At 43.6% G+C, this 16,805-nt stretch overlaps 2 protein-coding genes across 5 annotated transcripts in view; one reads left to right on the top strand and one right to left on the bottom strand.

The window, feature by feature from the left end:
* The window catches only part of MNAT1 (MNAT1 component of CDK activating kinase), a 253,495-nt gene extending 252,153 nt beyond the window's left edge, over positions 1–1,342 (bottom strand). For both annotated transcript variants that reach the window (XM_073997489.1, XM_073997487.1), the window contains exon 1: positions 1,221–1,342. The gene's annotated coding sequence lies outside the window, so the exon portion shown is untranslated. The remainder of the gene's footprint in view (positions 1–1,220) is intronic.
* SIX4 (SIX homeobox 4) lies at positions 26–15,057 on the top strand. Of its 3 annotated transcripts, XM_005561435.4 has the most exons (4): positions 26–86; positions 295–1,127; positions 3,905–4,590; positions 10,074–15,057. In XM_005561435.4, exons 1-4 carry the CDS (start codon positions 84–86, stop codon positions 10,868–10,870), a joined length of 2,319 nt encoding a protein of 772 aa, XP_005561492.2. In that variant the 5' UTR covers positions 26–83; the 3' UTR covers positions 10,871–15,057. The 3 variants fall into 3 exon arrangements, with proteins under 3 accessions (XP_005561492.2, XP_005561491.2, XP_065404947.1); XM_005561434.4 differs by having other exon boundaries at positions 26–1,127; XM_065548875.1 differs by lacking the exons at positions 3,905–4,590; positions 10,074–15,057 and adding an exon at positions 3,210–3,368 and having other exon boundaries at positions 26–1,127.
* The last annotated feature ends 1,748 nt before the right edge of the window (positions 15,058–16,805 follow it).

The following is a 16,805-nucleotide window of genomic DNA, read 5'->3' as shown; positions in this document are numbered from 1 at the left end:
ATGCAGCAACCGGAGGAGTCACGTTGGGGGAACGGCAGAAAGCAGCTATCCGTTTACACTACTTTGCTCTAGCAGCTATCTTAATGGTGACTGCGTGGCCGGGGGGAAACCTGATCGGCCAGATCCAGCCGAAACCAGGAGGGAGGGAGTGGGCTTTCCGGAGGGGGAGAGGAGGGAGGGAGACGAAGAAGGAGGAGTAAGAGAGGGGGAAAGAAAGAGGAAAAGAGTGCGAGGGAGTGAGGGAGGGAGGAAAATAAACAACAAAAAATGTCCTCTTCCTCCCCCACCGGGCAGATCGCAAGTGCGGCGGACATCAAGCAGGAGAATGGGATGGAAAGCGCCTCAGAAGGGCAGGAGGCGCACCGAGAAGTGGCGGGGGGCGCGGCGGTGGAGCTGAGCCCCCCGGCTCCAGCCCCTTTTCCCCTGGAGCCGGGGGACGCCGCGACCGCTGCCGCCAGGGTGAGCGGAGAGGAAGGGGCAGTGGCGACGGCGGCGGCCGGAGCGGTGGCGGATCAGGTACAACTCCACTCGGAACTTCTGGGCAGGCACCACCACGCTGCAGCCGCCGCGCAGACCCCGCTGGCCTTCTCGCCCGACCACGTCGCCTGCGTGTGCGAGGCACTGCAGCAGGGGGGCAACCTGGACCGCCTGGCCCGGTTCCTGTGGTCCCTGCCCCAGAGCGACCTGCTACGTGGCAACGAGAGCCTGCTGAAGGCGCGGGCGCTCGTGGCCTTCCACCAGGGCATCTACCCCGAGCTCTACAGCATCCTCGAGAGCCACAGCTTCGAGTCGGCCAACCACCCGCTGCTGCAGCAGCTCTGGTACAAGGCGCGCTACACCGAGGCCGAGCGAGCCCGCGGCCGGCCGCTAGGAGCGGTGGACAAGTACCGGCTGCGCAGGAAATTCCCCCTGCCCCGCACCATCTGGGACGGCGAGGAGACGGTGTATTGTTTCAAGGAGAAGTCGCGCAACGCGCTCAAGGAGCTCTACAAGCAGAATCGCTACCCTTCGCCCGCCGAGAAGCGGCACCTGGCCAAGATCACCGGCCTCTCCCTCACCCAGGTCAGCAACTGGTTCAAGAACCGCCGGCAGCGCGATCGGAACCCCTCCGAGACCCAGTCCAAAAGGTGAGCGCCAACTTTCCTCCTCCTCCCCCTTCCTCTCCCCCACCCCCTTCCCAGCTTTCTTTTCCTCCAAGTGCTCGCAAACATGGCGCTTACCTTCCCCACCAGCCTGGTCCGGCTGCCCACCTCTCCCCGCCCCCCACCTCGCTCCCTGCCGGCGGAGGTGGGGGGCGGCGGAGGCGAAGGGCGGGGGAACCTCCCTCCTTACCCTCCCCCTCTCCCCCTAGAAGTTTCTGGTCGCCCGCCTAGGTCTCAGTCCCCGCCCCCACCGCGGCTGGTCACTGCTGCCCGGCTTCCCACCCCCATCCAGCTGGCTTTGAAGTTGCCACCCTCTCCCTGCTTCTGGCGGGGCTAAGGAAGCGAGTGTGGACGCCGGCACCGTAGCTCTCCCTGCTGCCCGAGGCCCGCAGAGGTTGCCGGCGCCGGCCGGGGTCTGCACCTCCGCGGGGTCACACCGGGCCTGGCGCGCGCGCACGCTCCCAGATCCCCAGGGTTCAGCCGCCCCCAGTGCCTGCGTTGGAGGTCGCGGTGGTTGCTCTGGAGGGAAGAGAGTGTTTTGGGGCTGGCGGCGAAGAAGGGGTCTCGGAACGTCGAGGTTTCATGTGACAGAGTTAATCATTCACCCTGCCCCTGTGGTTCCCTTCGCGGCCGCGGCAACGTGGGGTGCTGGTGCAGCTCGGCTCTGTCATGTTTTGAAACCTGATTCTGAACTCCTTAGGATCGGATTTCAGCGCAGCCGGGGTAGCAGGGCTGAAGGGCTGCTTCCTCCCTCGGCCCCCGAACGCTGCTTGACTCCCTCCCGGTACGGTAGTTACGGGCGGGGGGCAGGCTAGCTTACGGCGGGCGGCAGCAAAGGAGTAGGGGCGCTATTAGTGCTCCTCCTTGTGCTCCCACCCCACTGGGTTTGAGCTTTTTGCCTGGCAAGCTGTTTTCCCCCTCTGGTAGAAAATACCGGATTTTTCCACCTCTTTTGTGCGTCCTCCCGAGTCAGACACTTGGTGTGTGCGTCTGTGTGTTTTGTTGGACGAAACAAAGTAAGGAGAAGGTCGCCTAAAGACCTGGTGTCTCCAGCCCCGCGGGGATAGGAGAGAAAGAATCCAAAAGCAGCTCGAAGGTTCTGCTCAGGGAAGCAATCTGGAAGCCGGGGATCCAGCCCGCCTGGGCCAGGTGAAGGTGATCACCCAGCACATTCCAGAGCCGGTCTCAGCCCGCCCTTGCCGCTTCTGGGCCCCTGTGGGGGTCCGACGGCTTGGGCTCCGGCGTTCCTCGCCCAAGGCTGGGAGGGAGGCTCGGTGCCCTGCTTGGCCCTCGCGATAACCAAAACAAAACGTGCACCGGGATGTGCGTGCGCCTTCCGCAGATATGCGGAAAGGTCCAGAGAAGGCGCTTTGGTTACGCCGAACCACCTGCCCCGCGCCCACTAGAGGCCGCGGGTCCCGCGCTCGGGGACCAACGGAATCCGCAGGGCCGGGGCAGAGGGTGGGAAGGGGGCACTGCGAGCAGGCCAGCTGCCCCGCCGCCTCCGCTCGCGGGCCCGGCACGCTCCCTGGGACTCCCCCACGCCCCACTGCCGGCTTCTCTGTCCCCCCCACCCCATAAACTCCACACCCCCCGCCCCCGGCCCAGTTGCCTGGTTTAGGCCCCTCTCCGGATCTACCTCCCACACGCACCCCCGGTGAGTCACCCTCGCAGACGGCGACGGCGGCTCAGCCTCAGCTCGTAAATCAAAGCGCTTTCTGCGTTCCTGGCCCCGCAGCCCAAAGCCCGGGTAATCCCCTAGCCTCGGCATGAAAGCGAACCGACCGCGGGGCACTGCGGGGATGTCGGATCCTCTGCTGGGCCAAGTCCTGTCGCGCTTCCAAAACGCCTCTGTTCTGCTCTCCTTTGCTCTCCCTCCCAGCCTCAGACCAAATGGGAAACCCCCACCACTACCCACCCCCCAACCCCGATTTGGTATTTCTCCCAAGTCAGAGAGCTGAGGAACAGGGCCCTGCCTGGGACCGAGGGACCAAGGACATTGGGGAAGAGGTCTAATAGTTAAAAGGCCTCTGAGTGACCCACACCCTTTCCCTCCCACCTCACCAGGGCACTGGATGGTGTTTGTTAAATAGGCCCCTTTGGCTTCCTTTGGATTCAAAGGCGACTGCACGTAACTGTTATTGGGTTGAAAGTGCCTTTTCCTACAACAAGGACAGCCACTTTGTTGAATGAGAGAGTTGTCAGTCTGGTGGAGTAGAAGTTTGGGAGCAGGTGAGAAAACGATCTCTTGTTAACTAACTGACCAAAAAAGAAAAGCCGAACACTTCCCACCTCCTGCTCCTTTGGCAGTTTCATTTACCTCCAAGATAACACTAATCTGAATTGGTTTGAGGGGAGGGGAAGGAGTTCCTAAACAGGAAAGACTGACCACCTCATCTAAGGCGTTTTTTTCTATGGTGTCAGTAGCAGCATATTTAGCAGTAAGGAATAGCACTTCTGCACTGTAAAATCAAATATTATCTTCTGTAATGCTGAATTTACATCTTCCAGATCTCTGGACTTTCCCTGAATTTATTGTTATTTTAAATGATTGGGATCTGAGAGTTTATCTTCCCAGATTCTCTGGCTGGTCAGAATCTGCTGAAAGGCCCCTTAGTTTAAATAGGACTAGCAGACATCCTGCTGTGCTTTCCTTAAATACTGCCTTTAATGGATTTAGAAGCTGGTTTTCCAAACAAGTGGTACTATGTAGAATGTCATCCCCCGACCTTCTGAACATCTTGATTTCCCCCTCCATACAGTGAGTCAGATGGCAACCCCAGCACTGAAGATGAATCCAGCAAGGGACATGAGGATTTATCTCCTCACCCACTCTCCAGTTCATCTGATGGCATCACCAACCTCAGCCTTTCCAGTCATATGGAGCCAGTATATATGCAACAAATTGGAAATGCTAAGATATCATTAAGCTCTTCTGGAGTTCTGTTGAATGGAAGCTTGGTACCTGCAAGTACTTCACCTGTCTTCCTTAATGGAAATTCTTTTATTCAGGGACCCAGTGGAGTTATCCTTAATGGATTAAATGTGGGAAATACACAGGCAGTGGCATTGAACCCACCAAAAATGTCATCAAACATTGTGAGCAATGGTGTATCCATGACTGACATACTGGGGTCTACCTCCCAGGATGTGAAGGAATTCAAAGTCCTCCAGAGTTCTGCTAACTCAGCAGCCACCACGTCCTACAGCCCCAGTGTCCCTGTCTCATTCCCAGGCCTGATACCCAGCAATGAGGTGAAAAGAGAAGGCATTCAAACAGTGGCTTCCCAAGATGGGGGTTCTGTAGTGACTTTTACTACACCAGTGCAAATTAACCAGTATGGCATTGTCCAGATCCCCAATTCCGGCACAAACAGCCAGTTCCTTAATGGGAGCATTGGATTCTCTCCTCTGCAGCTGCCCGCTGTGTCCGTGGCAGCTTCACAAGGTAACAATCTCATTTGGTACCTTCATGCACCAGCAAATGTGTTCATCAGTTGCTGTAAGTGACGCATTCGGTGATAGCTATAATTGATGTTTCTGTTCAGGTACCTTATTAGCTGCCGAAGTTATAGAATAGCCTTGATGTGATTCTCCTCTTTCACAATACCCATGTAATATCCAACTTGCTTTATTCCCTTGCATCATGAGGATGGGCTTTTATTTTACTAACAACTGAATGGAAAAATACAGTTCATAGCAAGTCCTGCCAGTTCTACAATTACAGAAATATGATAAGTCAATCAGTGCTTACAAAATAACTCACTGCTTGGCATTTTAATATTAAAAATTAATAAAATTGATAAGAACACAAAATTAGTCTAGCAGTTGGTAAGAATGCATACACTTTACCTAAGCATTATTTATTTGACCAAAAAATGTTTTAGAAGAACAAGCTAAAAAGACTGGATCAATTATGTTTGAATCCTGTTCCTCCTATAATGAAGACTGACAGACCTAAAAGAAAATCAGAGGAATATGCCATTGGATTTCTATCGCTCAGCATATATACTCACCCCCTAAATGTGTGGGTTTATTTATGAAGATAACAGTAAGCCTTATTTTATAGGTTTGTGGCTTTACTAACAGCAATCTTCCAGAGAAAGCACTTAAATGAAATTCAGGAAAACTGAGGCTGATATATTAGTTCTTCACTGACTTTAAGCAAGCCTGGATCCTCTATGTCATTTTTTCTTTAAAGAAATAGAAATGGTTAGAATTTGGCAGTGGAGTTTGCATAATCCCTTGAATTCAGGAGTGGTAGATATTAATGCATGTTTGCCTTCTTGTAGGCACATCTGAAAATCCAGATTTTTATAAAACCAAAGTAGTAATTGTTGGCTTTAAAGGTCTGCTTCCTATAAGATGGTTTTACGCCCCCCCCCAAAAAAAATCAATTTATGCACAACTGTCTTGTTACCACAACTATAGTCTATGTCAGCTTATTGAAGGAATTAATGGAAAAATTGTTCTAAATTTCATTCTGTACATTTGCATATCTTTAGGCAAAATGGTAGTAAAACAAGACAGTCCTGCAGCATACTATTCAGTTCATCATTGTTCCAAGTTCTGGAAAGAGTTAAGCTAAGTTACTATCCAACATAGGGCAAAAATATGAAAACCACAGGGAAAGCCAAAGTGCTTAGTTTGCTAATAATTTAATGTGGATCTAACACCTTTTCTCTCGTTTGGAAAATTTCCAAACAGGTCACATTTTAAAGGCAACAAATTTGAGCAGAAAGAATGTTATGTATGTTGGGGAAGGAGAAAAGCAGAAATACTTTTAATTGTGTAATCTAGAAGAGCACTGCCATAGAAAATTCTTACGAACTAATAGCTAAGTTTTTAAATGGGACATTTAATAGGAATAAGAATAGCATTTTCAGTTAAAATAACTAAGATCAAATGACAACGCTGTCAATCCTTAGACCGTCTGGTTGAGTTGAAGGATAAGTTTAACTAGATAAGTTTAATCCAGCAAGCAACATCTCTACATGGTAGTTAGGTACTGCAGTTCTCAATATAGTATTTTGGGGTTTCAGTTTTTTCTCACAGATACTGAGCCATTCTTTAAAATGTCTAGACAAGATAGACTTATCTTTCTACAGCTGGGATTTATGTGGAAAAGTAGAATATCTACATCTTTTACTCACTTCACAGTCTGAGCAACTAAGATGATAATGATGATGATGATTATTACCATCTTTTTTTTTTTTTTTTTTTTTTTTTTGGCAGCGAGTCATTTTGTCAGCCAGGCTAGAATACAGTGGCGCGATCTTGGCTCACTGCAACCTCTGCCTCCCGGGTTCAAATGATTATCCTGCCTCAACCTCCCTAGTAGCTGGGACTACAGGCGTGTATCACCATGCCTGGCTAATCTTTGTATGTTTAACAGAGACAGGGTTTGGCCATGTTGGCCAGGCTGGTCTTGAACTCCTGTGATCTGCCCACCTCAGCCTCCCAAAGTGCTGGGATTACAGGCATGAGCCACAGCGCCCGGCCTGATTTTTTTCTTATCATTACAAAGTAATGCTTTGTACCTATATAGTTTTTCAGTTGGATTTTTTATCTTAAAATTATTGTTCAATTTTTACTTCAGTTGTAGTTATGCTCAAAAATCAAATTTTAGATCAAATCCTCTTTTCTTTTATGTATGTTATAATTTCTACAAATTCAGAAGTATTTATAATATTCAGTAGCAGTTGGGGAAAATGTTGCATGTAATTATGCTATTTATGGCCCTATAAAAAGATAACTAATCATTTTGTTCATGCATACATTGGCAAACAATTTCATAAACACACACACAACAAACTAAACATCTATTTGAGATGTATTTTGCCACAAATCAGTTGCCTACAAGAATTTTAGAGGCCAGGCACGGTGGCTGACACCTGTAATCCCAGCACTTTGGGAGACTGAGGCTGGTGGATCACCTGAGGTCAGGAGTTCGAGACCAGCTTAACTAAATTGTGAAATCCCGTCTCTACTAAAAATACAAAAATTAGCCGAGCATGGTGGCACATGCTTGTAATCCCAGCTACTCGGGATGTTGAGGCAAGAGAATCGCTTGAACCCTGGAGGTGGTGGTTGCAGTGAGCTGAGATCACGCCACTGCACTCCAGCCTGGGCAATAAGAGCAAAACCATGTATCTAAAAATAAATAAATAAATAAAAAATAAAAATAAGAATTTAAAAGCATACTTAAGTTGAAGTCAGTGCTTTCAAATAAAAGCAGTTTTTTCATATGTGTGGTCTGAAACAGAAATGTATGTTAGGGAATAACTGAAACATACCTAGAAATGTTTTTCTTAACACCAGTATTTCTGTGATTAAACTTTCTAGTTAAATGTTTTAAAAGAGTTCACATACAGTGTTTTCTTTTTACTTGAAGACATTCCTTTGCATTAAAAATACTTGGAAGACATAAACAGCCCTGTAGCACTAATTTATCAATAGAGGTGATAATATAATCACAATATTCTAATACTTCAGGAAGGAAGATGTTTTCAGTGAATTAATTACCTTTAACATTGGGCTGCTCTCTCATAAAAGTACTTTACTGAGGCCAGATGTGGTGTCACACGTGTAATTACAACACTTTGGGAGGCTGAGGCAGGAGGATCACTTGAACCCAGGAATTCCAGACCAGCCTGGGCAACATAGTGAGACCTCATCTCTGCAAAAAATTTTTTAAAATTGGCCTGGCATGGTGGCTCATGCCTGTAATCCCAGCACTTTGGGAGGCCAAGGTGGGTGGATCACGAGGTCGAGAGTTTGAGAGCAGCCTGAGCAACATGGTAAAACCCCGTCTCTACTAAAAATACAAAAATTAGCCAGGCTTGATGGTGCATGCCTGTAATCCCAGCTACTCGGGAGGCTGAGTCAGGAGAATTGCTTGAACCCAGGAAGCGGAGGTTGCAGTGAGCCAAGATTGCACCTCTGCACTCCAGCCTGGGTGACAGAACAAGACTCCATCTCAAAAAAAAAAAAAATTTTTTTAAATTAGCTGGGCATGGTAGTGTGTGCCTGTAGTCCTAGCTACCTGGGAGGCTGAGGTGGGAGGGATTGCTTGGGCCCAGGAGATGGAGGCTGCAGTGAGCCTCATTCACATAATCCCAGCACTTTGGGAGGCCGAGGCTGGCAGATCACTTGAACTGAGGAGTTTGAGAACAGCCTGGCCAACATGGTGAAACCTGGTCTCTACTACAAATACAAAAATTAGACAAGCATGGTGACGTGCATCTGTAATCCCAGCTACTCAGAGGTTGAGGCACAAAAGTTCCCCCAAATCCACCTTTCCTTCAGTGACCATATTTGAGGTCCTAGATTATCTAATTGCCATCATCTCATGCCTATGTGAGGAATCAGGAAAAAAAGGGTTTTATTTGATGGTAGTAGGGGGTCTAATTCATCTACATTGTCTGAGTGATCTGATTTGAACATCTTAGCTTTCTACTTAACATTTCTTTTTCTACTTCTGGTCTCTATAGACCATTATAGTAAGAGCCTCAAAAGATACAAACCTTTTAGAGAAGCATTAGCTCTGATCCTTTATGTTAATCTGTATTTTAAAAAGCACATTTCATATTACCATTAATTGTTCCCATTACTACAACACTGAAAATTCAGAACTGGCACAACAAAAGGCAAAAAAAGCTTTTGAATGTTTTGTTGACTTGACATTACTTTATGGCTATATTGGTGAAAGTTTGCAACTTGTCTGTACAGGTTTATATGGTTAAGTTTTAAGCCCCAGGTAACTCATTTTATGTGGTATGTTCTACACTGCCATTTATTTATATTTTATGTCAGTTACTGAGCAGTCAGTCCTGAATGAAGGCATTTCATTTTGCATTTGTGTTTTCTAATTCTAACTGGCAGAGCCAGCAATAACTATCAACTAATTGAGAAATGTCAAGTTACTAGTGATGAAACAGAAACTTGAGTGAATCAGAACCTGGAAAAGATTTTTTTTTTTTTTTCCACACTTGGCTTCTAACTAGTAGTTCTCAATCCCCCTTGGTCATCAGAATTACTTGGGAAGGTGGGTACTCTAGAAGCCAAATCCCCACCATTACTCAATATACCCGTGTAACAATCATGCACACATGCCCCCTGAATCTAATTTTTTTTTTTTTTTTTTAAAGAAAGAGAAATAGGCCGGGCGCTGTGGCTTGTGCCTGTAATCCCAGCACTTTGGGAGGCCAAGGCGGGTGGATCACAAGGTCAAAGGATGGGGACTATCCTGGCCAACCTGGTGAAACCCCGTCTCTACTAAAAATACAAAAATTAGCTGGATGTGGTGGCACATGCCTGTAGTCACAGCTACTCGGGAGGCTGAGGCAAGAGAGTCGCTTGAACCCAGGAGGCAGAGGTTGCAATGAGCCAAGATCGCTCCACTGCACTCCAGCCTGGCGACAGAGTGAGACTCCGTCTCAAAAAAAAAAGAAAAGAAAAGAAATAATAAGCAACAGAACCTTTAACATGTTCTATCCTCAAGACCATTGGAGGTCATGAGACATAAAAAGTAAAGGTTTGGAAATCACTTGTGTTTTCTAAGAAGCTGATGAAAGATGGGGAAACAGGCACACCTGCGACTCAGGAATGCAAGTAGTTTTTTTGGCTGTGTTGTTGTGGTTAAACATAAAATAAAAGATGTCTCTATACAAAAAAATATATATATGTATTTACTTGGAGAGGTAAAAACAGATGTTCTAAGATGTACTAAGTTATACTTTCAAGGAGTAGAGCCTGGGAATCTGTAGTTTTAAGTGCTCAAGGTAATTCTGAACCAGAATTGGGCTAAATTATTGTATGGAAGTGTTGCTTCTTTATAGATACTGTAGCTGAGAAAAAACCATGTGTGTGTAACTTTTTTTCTTTCTCTGTCACTTCCATCAATGATAATCAGTACTTTATTTTTTCTAGGTAATATCTCAGTAAGTTCAAGCACTTCAGATGGGAGTACATTTACAAGTGAGTCTGCCACAGTTCAGCAAGGAAAGGTTTTCTTGAGCTCTCTTGCTCCCAGTGCAGTGGTATACACGGTTCCTAATACAAGCCAGACTATAGGATCTGTGAAACAGGAAGGCTTGGAGAGGAGCCTGGTATTTTCTCAGTTGATGCCTGTCAATCAGAATGCACAAGTAAATGCAAACCTGTCTTCTGAAAACATCTCGGGGAGTGGCCTCCATCCACTGGCCTCCTCATTAGTTAATGTATCTCCAACTCACAATTTTTCTCTCAGTCCCCCTACACTACTAAATCCCACTGAGCTAAACCATGACATTGCCAATAGCCAACCAATGTCTGCACCGGTGGCAAGCAAATCTACTGTGACATCTGTCAGCAACACTAACTATGCAACTCTTCAGAACTGCTCCCTTATTACTGGTCAAGACCTATTGTCAGTCCCTATGACTCAGGCTGCCCTTGGGGAAATAGTTCCTACAGCTGAAGATCAGGTAGGTCACCCCTCCCCAGCAGTACATCAGGATTTTGTCCAAGAACATCGTTTGGTTCTGCAGTCGGTAGCTAACATGAAAGAGAATTTCTTACCAAATTCTGAGAGCAAAGCAACAAGTAGCTTAATGATGCTGGACTCTAAATCCAAGTATGTCTTAGATGGCATGGTTGATACTGTCTGTGAAGACCTGGAAACAGACAAAAAAGAACTTGCCAAGCTCCAGACTGTCCAGCTGGATGAAGATATGCAAGACTTATAAACTCTATTTCCTCCTCACCTCTTTTTGGCATCAGCGGCAAATCTTTTCATGAAGCCCCAAGGACACAAAACATTTTCCCATTTAAAGGAAAACACTCTAGTTTTGCAAGTATATGCATACAAGAGACTTTAGATTGATCTGCATGAAGATCACAGTTAAGTATACAGAAGTAGAACTGCATTATTGCAGCCTTTTTGTTCACTTATAAATTCTCTTTTAAATAGATGGAGACAAAGGAACAAGGTGAAATGTGTCAAGTCAAAGTGAATCATTTAGTTGACTCTATAATTCTAAGGTCAAAATGGAACTTGATAGTTTTTTAAATTAAAAAATGTATACACCTAACATAGAAAATTAAAGATAGCTGCAGACCATTAGAAATAATACAATTGTTTTTGTTTACTTTTACTCCATGGGCATTGAAAAGGTTAAGAAACATAAATGGTACATATTTTTAAAGTTAAGTAGCATGCATAGATATATGCACACACACCTCTTTTTCAGCATTTTTTGAGAAAGTCTTGGGTTAAGTCTCAACACATTTCCAAATGTGATTTCTAATAGCTCAGTGTGGCTGAGAAAGTGCGGAACTCCACTAAAAACTCTGAAACTTCAGTATGAATGTAAATATATCAGTTCTGTAAGCAGGATTTGAGTAATTACAGTGAATTTTATTTATACTATATATGTTTCTCTTCAGGCGCTATGAACTGAAAAATATGTTTTCTTACTGTTTAATTTATTTTTATTGTTTGAACAGGAAGTGAACATAGTTGTTTCCAACAAAGTTTTACTTTTTGTAGGATTTTAAAAATAATGATTTTTACCAGGAATCTATTAAGGTCAATATTAATAACACTGAAACAGGAAATCTAACTCCCAATATTGGAATTTTGGTACTTTTTTTCACATCCTTGTTCTTTAATTAGCAACTCTGATTCATTTAAATATGTTTTTTATAGAATTCTATGTGCCTTTTTACCTTGTGGCCTTTTTATTAGTAGTAAGGTACAGAAGTGTCAACAGAAGCACTGATGGTTCTTTTCTACTATCTAACAGGGTTAATTTCACCACAAAATTGCTTTAAATCTGAAGAACTTAAGTTTCACTAAATATTATATACGGTATTTATCACACAAATGGATAAACAACTAATTGTTGATGCTTTACAAGGAAAGTTATAAATACCATGTAAAATTGATTATACAGGCTGTGAAAAGCATTTTAAAGGAAAGAAAATATGTAAATTCTATCAAGCAAGACTCTGTACTGTTGAAACGTGGTTCCAAAGGTTTTGGATCAGTGGCTACACTCTGACACATGGCTGTTGTTTCGGATCAGTGGCTACACTCTGACACATGGCTGTTGTTTCGGATCAGTGGCTACACTCTGACACATGGCTGTGTTTTGGATCAGTGGCTACACTCTGACACATGGCTGTTGTTTTGGATCAGTGGCTACACTCTGACACATGGCTGTTGTTTTGGATCAGTGGCTACACTCTGACACATGGCTGTTGTTTTGGACCAGTGGCTACACTCTGACACATGACTGTTGTTTTCGATCAGTGGCTACACTCTGACACAATGGCTGTTGTTTTGGATCAGTGGCTACACTCTGACACAATGGCTGTTGTTTTGGATCAGTGGCTACACTCTGACACAATGGCTGTTGTTTGCACTATATTATCGTGTCTTCTTTAAAAGTCATTATTTTGGGTTTCTGTAAGAAGCTTGTTTACTAATGTTGTAAGCCGTGGCTATGGTTTTATCAAGACTCTGAACACAAGATGTAACAATGCAAATAAATGTATGTAGTGAGTAAAGTTACTCTCTAGTCTCTGAAAAGAAAAAAAAAGTGAAAAAATAATTTCTTCAGATATAACTTAAAGTTGTTGAACATAAAGATGTTAGATATTAGCACATCCTGCTTTTTTAGTTTTTAGTTTTTAGTTTATTTTATTTTTGGGGGGAGGACAGAGTCTCGCTCTGTTGCCCAGGCTGGAGTGCAGTGGTGTGATCTCGGCTCACTGCAAGCTCCGCCTCCCGGGTTCACGCCATTCTCCTGCCTCAGCCTCCCGAGTAGCTGGGACTACAGGCACCTGCCACCACGCCCGGCTAATTTTTTGTATTTTTAGTAGAGACGGGGTTTCGTGTTAGCTACAATGGTCTCGATCTCCTGACTTCATGATCCACCCGCCTCGGCCTCCCAAAGTGCTGGCATTACAGGCGTGAGCTGCCGAACCTGGCTACATCTTGCTTTTTTTAATGATCAGAACAAAGGGCCCACTCTAGTTCTCTACATGTCAATCAATCAAGCATGTTGAATAAGGGACATAGAGGATTTAACTTTTGTTATCATAAATGAAACTTGCAGGCATATATGAAGAACCCTATGAAGAATTCCTCTCCCATCATTTTTTATAGAATTGGTGAATGTTCCTAAACTGCTGAAGCTAGATGTTTTTTGTTTTGTTTTACAAAGTCAGGTGTTTTAGAGTTCTTTTCCACTCTACTACAACTTACAGAGCTTGTTTTTCCTTTGGGTGTGTGCTGATCCTGTTACTGAGATTAATTACATGGCTCTGTAGTGTAGTTTACATAAAAATGATGTTTTCCACTTGATTGCTGCAGATATCAAGAGTTTGTTATTTTCAAATACCCATCCAATAAGAGAGATGGGAAGGTTTTTAAAGTTATATATGCTACATATATACAACTGGAAATGTTTTATATGTTTTCCGAAAATATAATAAGCCTCTCTTTTATTCCGCGTTCTTCCTCTTTTCTCCCTTATGAAAAAGAAAAGATAGCACAAAACTTAAGACTTACCTAGGAAACCCATTCATACTCCCACCATGATGTAATTATAACCCTACAATTACTTCAGGTAGCTACACAATATACCAGGTAAGAATCAATGCACATTGTAAAGAACTTATTGTTCTTTTCTATTCTTTCAGTAGAATAAGGGCCAGTTGGTATGTAGCCCATGTATATGTGAATGGAGTAAGATAAACCCCACGATCTCCTTGCACAGAATTGCAAATGTCTTTTGCCACCAAGGGCCAGACCCAGAACCCTTGGAGTTCATGTGGCAGAATTTCACTCTTACATAAACCAATGCTTGAAGATGCTGCAAATGACCCTCTAATGATCCCTGAAGATCAAAATAGGGGTAAATGACTCCCTGCAAAACCCAACCCATGCTGCTGGCTGTGGGATTTTTGGTGTAAGCCTATCTATGCACTCTATCAGCCAGAGTTTGGCATTTAGCTCTTAGTTAAATCTAGTAAAGGACAGTCTATTGTTTAAAGAGAAGGTGCATTTGTTCCTCAATCAAGCAAGAGCACCTGTGTTGTACTGCTTTATATCTCATGTATATTTATAGTAATGAAAAGACTTTTTAAATTGTACACATGTTTCAGTGCCTTTCTCGTGTTACGAAAGGCAGGTAGATACTATAGCCATAGGTAAAAATCCATAGTTAAATTGCACACTGACCTTAAATCTCTCTGTGTATGCCCTTGTATCTTGCATGTTAAAAGTTGGATTATTGGGCATGTGTGGCAGCCTGCCCTGCTACATGCTAGACAAGCGTGCATTAGTTCATAGCCACAGGTTCTTCATTCTTTAAAATGTTTTGACAGATCATCTCATAATAAAAATAATTCAGGAAAACTATGGGGAAAATAATTACATTTCACAAAAGATATTTTAAACTCTTTGTAAAACTTAGATAATAGAGCCTAGCAGTTACTTTATATCTAATTGATACATTTCATGTTAATTTATCATCATACATTTTATTAATCAAAATTATATAGCATGTGACTTTTGGCTTTCAGGGTTCTCAAAAATATTCTTTTGTTGCATGTACTGTATGTTTAGAGGCAACCAATTATATACTCAATATGGTTTTACTGTGCCTTACACAAAGAGAAACTCTATACAGAATGTATATCATGGGGTGGGGTAACAGAGTCTTTACTGCACTGTTAGGTGATGGCACACAGAGCATGTCCCAGAACATTTCTGTGCTTAATTACCCAACCAAAGAGATCTAAAGTATGTATGTTGTACTGTAATGGGGGTTTATGCCTGGACAATTAAGTGTTTATTTGTTTTCTGAAATGATGTGAACTTATTTTTCTAAACACTATGCTGAATAAACTTTATATTTATACATATCTTGCATTGAAAATTATTTGGGGAATATTGTGGTGTTTTTTGTTTTTTGTTTTTTGTTTGAGAGGGAGTTTCACTCTTGTTGCCCAGGCTGGACTGCAATGGCAACCGCAACCTCCGCCTCCCAGGTTCAAGTGATTCTCCTGACTCAGTTTCCCTAGTAGCTGGGATTATAGGCATGTGCCACCACACCCAGCTAATTTTTTGTAGTTTTAGTAGAGATGGGGTTTCTCCATGTTGGTCAGGCTGGTCTCGAACTCCCGACCTCAGGTGATCTGCCTGCCTCAGCCTCCCAAAGTGCTGGGATTACAGGTGTGAGCCACCGCGCCCAGCAATACTGTGTTTTTTAAAATATGAATGACTCATCTTACTAGAAAAGAAACAAGAGATAATGTTGGTTTTATTTATCCCTGGAAAAGGGAAGAAGAGGAAGGGAAAAAACAAACATTCCAAAATCTGACAAATGGTTATAAGGCCAATTGGAGTGATTTTGGAAAAATAACCTTCATTGGTCTTTGTGCATAATTATGCAATTAACTGTACTACATAGAGGGAAATTATTAGATTGCATCCTCCTTAAAAGGAAGAAGTGTACCTTCCCCTTCCCAGCTTTTTTTTTTTTTGTCCCGAGAAATGAACGTGATGTTTGGCACACAGCAGTTACTCTGTAGGGTTTAATGGAATTAAATTGAAGGGTCAAAAGACCTCCTATTTTCAACCTTATTGAAAGAACTCAATATCACCCATCCCTAGGGCACTGCCATTAGCCAAAGTCTGGTACCATCACAGTTGGCTCCACCAGTAGTTTCACTGAAAGTAACGAGTAGAACTGCATTGCTGCTGACTATATATAAAATTTGGCCTTGGTACAGTTTGGTCCTAATTTTAAAATTATATAACCTGGTTTTCTATGCTTCTACACTGAAAAGAAGGGGAGGTTAATAAAATAGATTGGAAACCAACTGTACAATTCTGTAAAACTAGTTAAAGTCATCAAGTTAATTTCAGATACTGTGTCTAGGCTTTTATATTCTTGTTATTCTGCTCATTTAACAATTTTATATGTAAGTAAACCAGTTAACATGAACAGTGTTTCAGTCAATGAGTTTAGGGTCACAATCATGAAGTGGTTACATTTTAGAACATTAACCAAATATTTTTTAAAATTTGACAAGATCATTGCTCTACTTAAAACATCTGTGGCTCCTCAGAAACTAGCAAATTAAATGAAAACCCTCAGTGGAAATTCAAAGCCTTCAGCTATACGGTTCCATCCCACTTGTTCACTTGCCCTTAAGAAGCAATAAATGGGCCAAGTACAGTGACTTAGGCCTGTAATCTCAGTATTTGGGAGGAAGAGGCAGAAAGAGGCGGAAGGATCACTTGAGCAAAATCCTGTATCAAAAAAAAAGAAGCAATAAATGAAAATTTACATATCACCATTTCTAATACAGTAGATAGTAAAGAATAAACAAGACACATTCAGATAATGGTCAGTGTTGTAAAGTTGACAACAAGGAGTAATGAAATTGCTAACATGAAATGTTAGAATGGGAGACATACATTAGATTGGTCAAGGAAGTTATCTGAGGAAGTAACATTTCAGCAGAGGTAATTGAGTAAGAAGAGGAAGCCAGCCAGCAAGACCTAGACAAGAGCATTCCAGACATAGGGAACAGCAGGTACAAAGGCCCTGAGGGAGGGACAGTGTCTGGATTACAGCACTGACTCCAGGGGTCATGCGATAA

This window comes from Macaca fascicularis, chromosome 7 (genome assembly GCF_037993035.2).
Source record: "Macaca fascicularis isolate 582-1 chromosome 7, T2T-MFA8v1.1".
NCBI classification, from domain to species: Eukaryota; Metazoa; Chordata; class Mammalia; order Primates; family Cercopithecidae; genus Macaca; species Macaca fascicularis.
This window is presented reverse-complemented; position numbering and strand designations above follow the sequence as displayed.

Coding starts and splice junctions, on each gene's coding strand:
- SIX4 (XM_005561434.4), top strand. CDS start 268: ATGTCCTCTTCCTCCCCCACCGGGCAGATCGCAAGTGCGGCGGACATC. Junction 1,128..3,904: donor TCCGAGACCCAGTCCAAAAG/GTGAGCGCCAAC, acceptor CCCTCCATACAG/TGAGTCAGATGGCAACCCCA. Junction 4,591..10,073: donor GTCCGTGGCAGCTTCACAAG/GTAACAATCTCA, acceptor TATTTTTTCTAG/GTAATATCTCAGTAAGTTCA.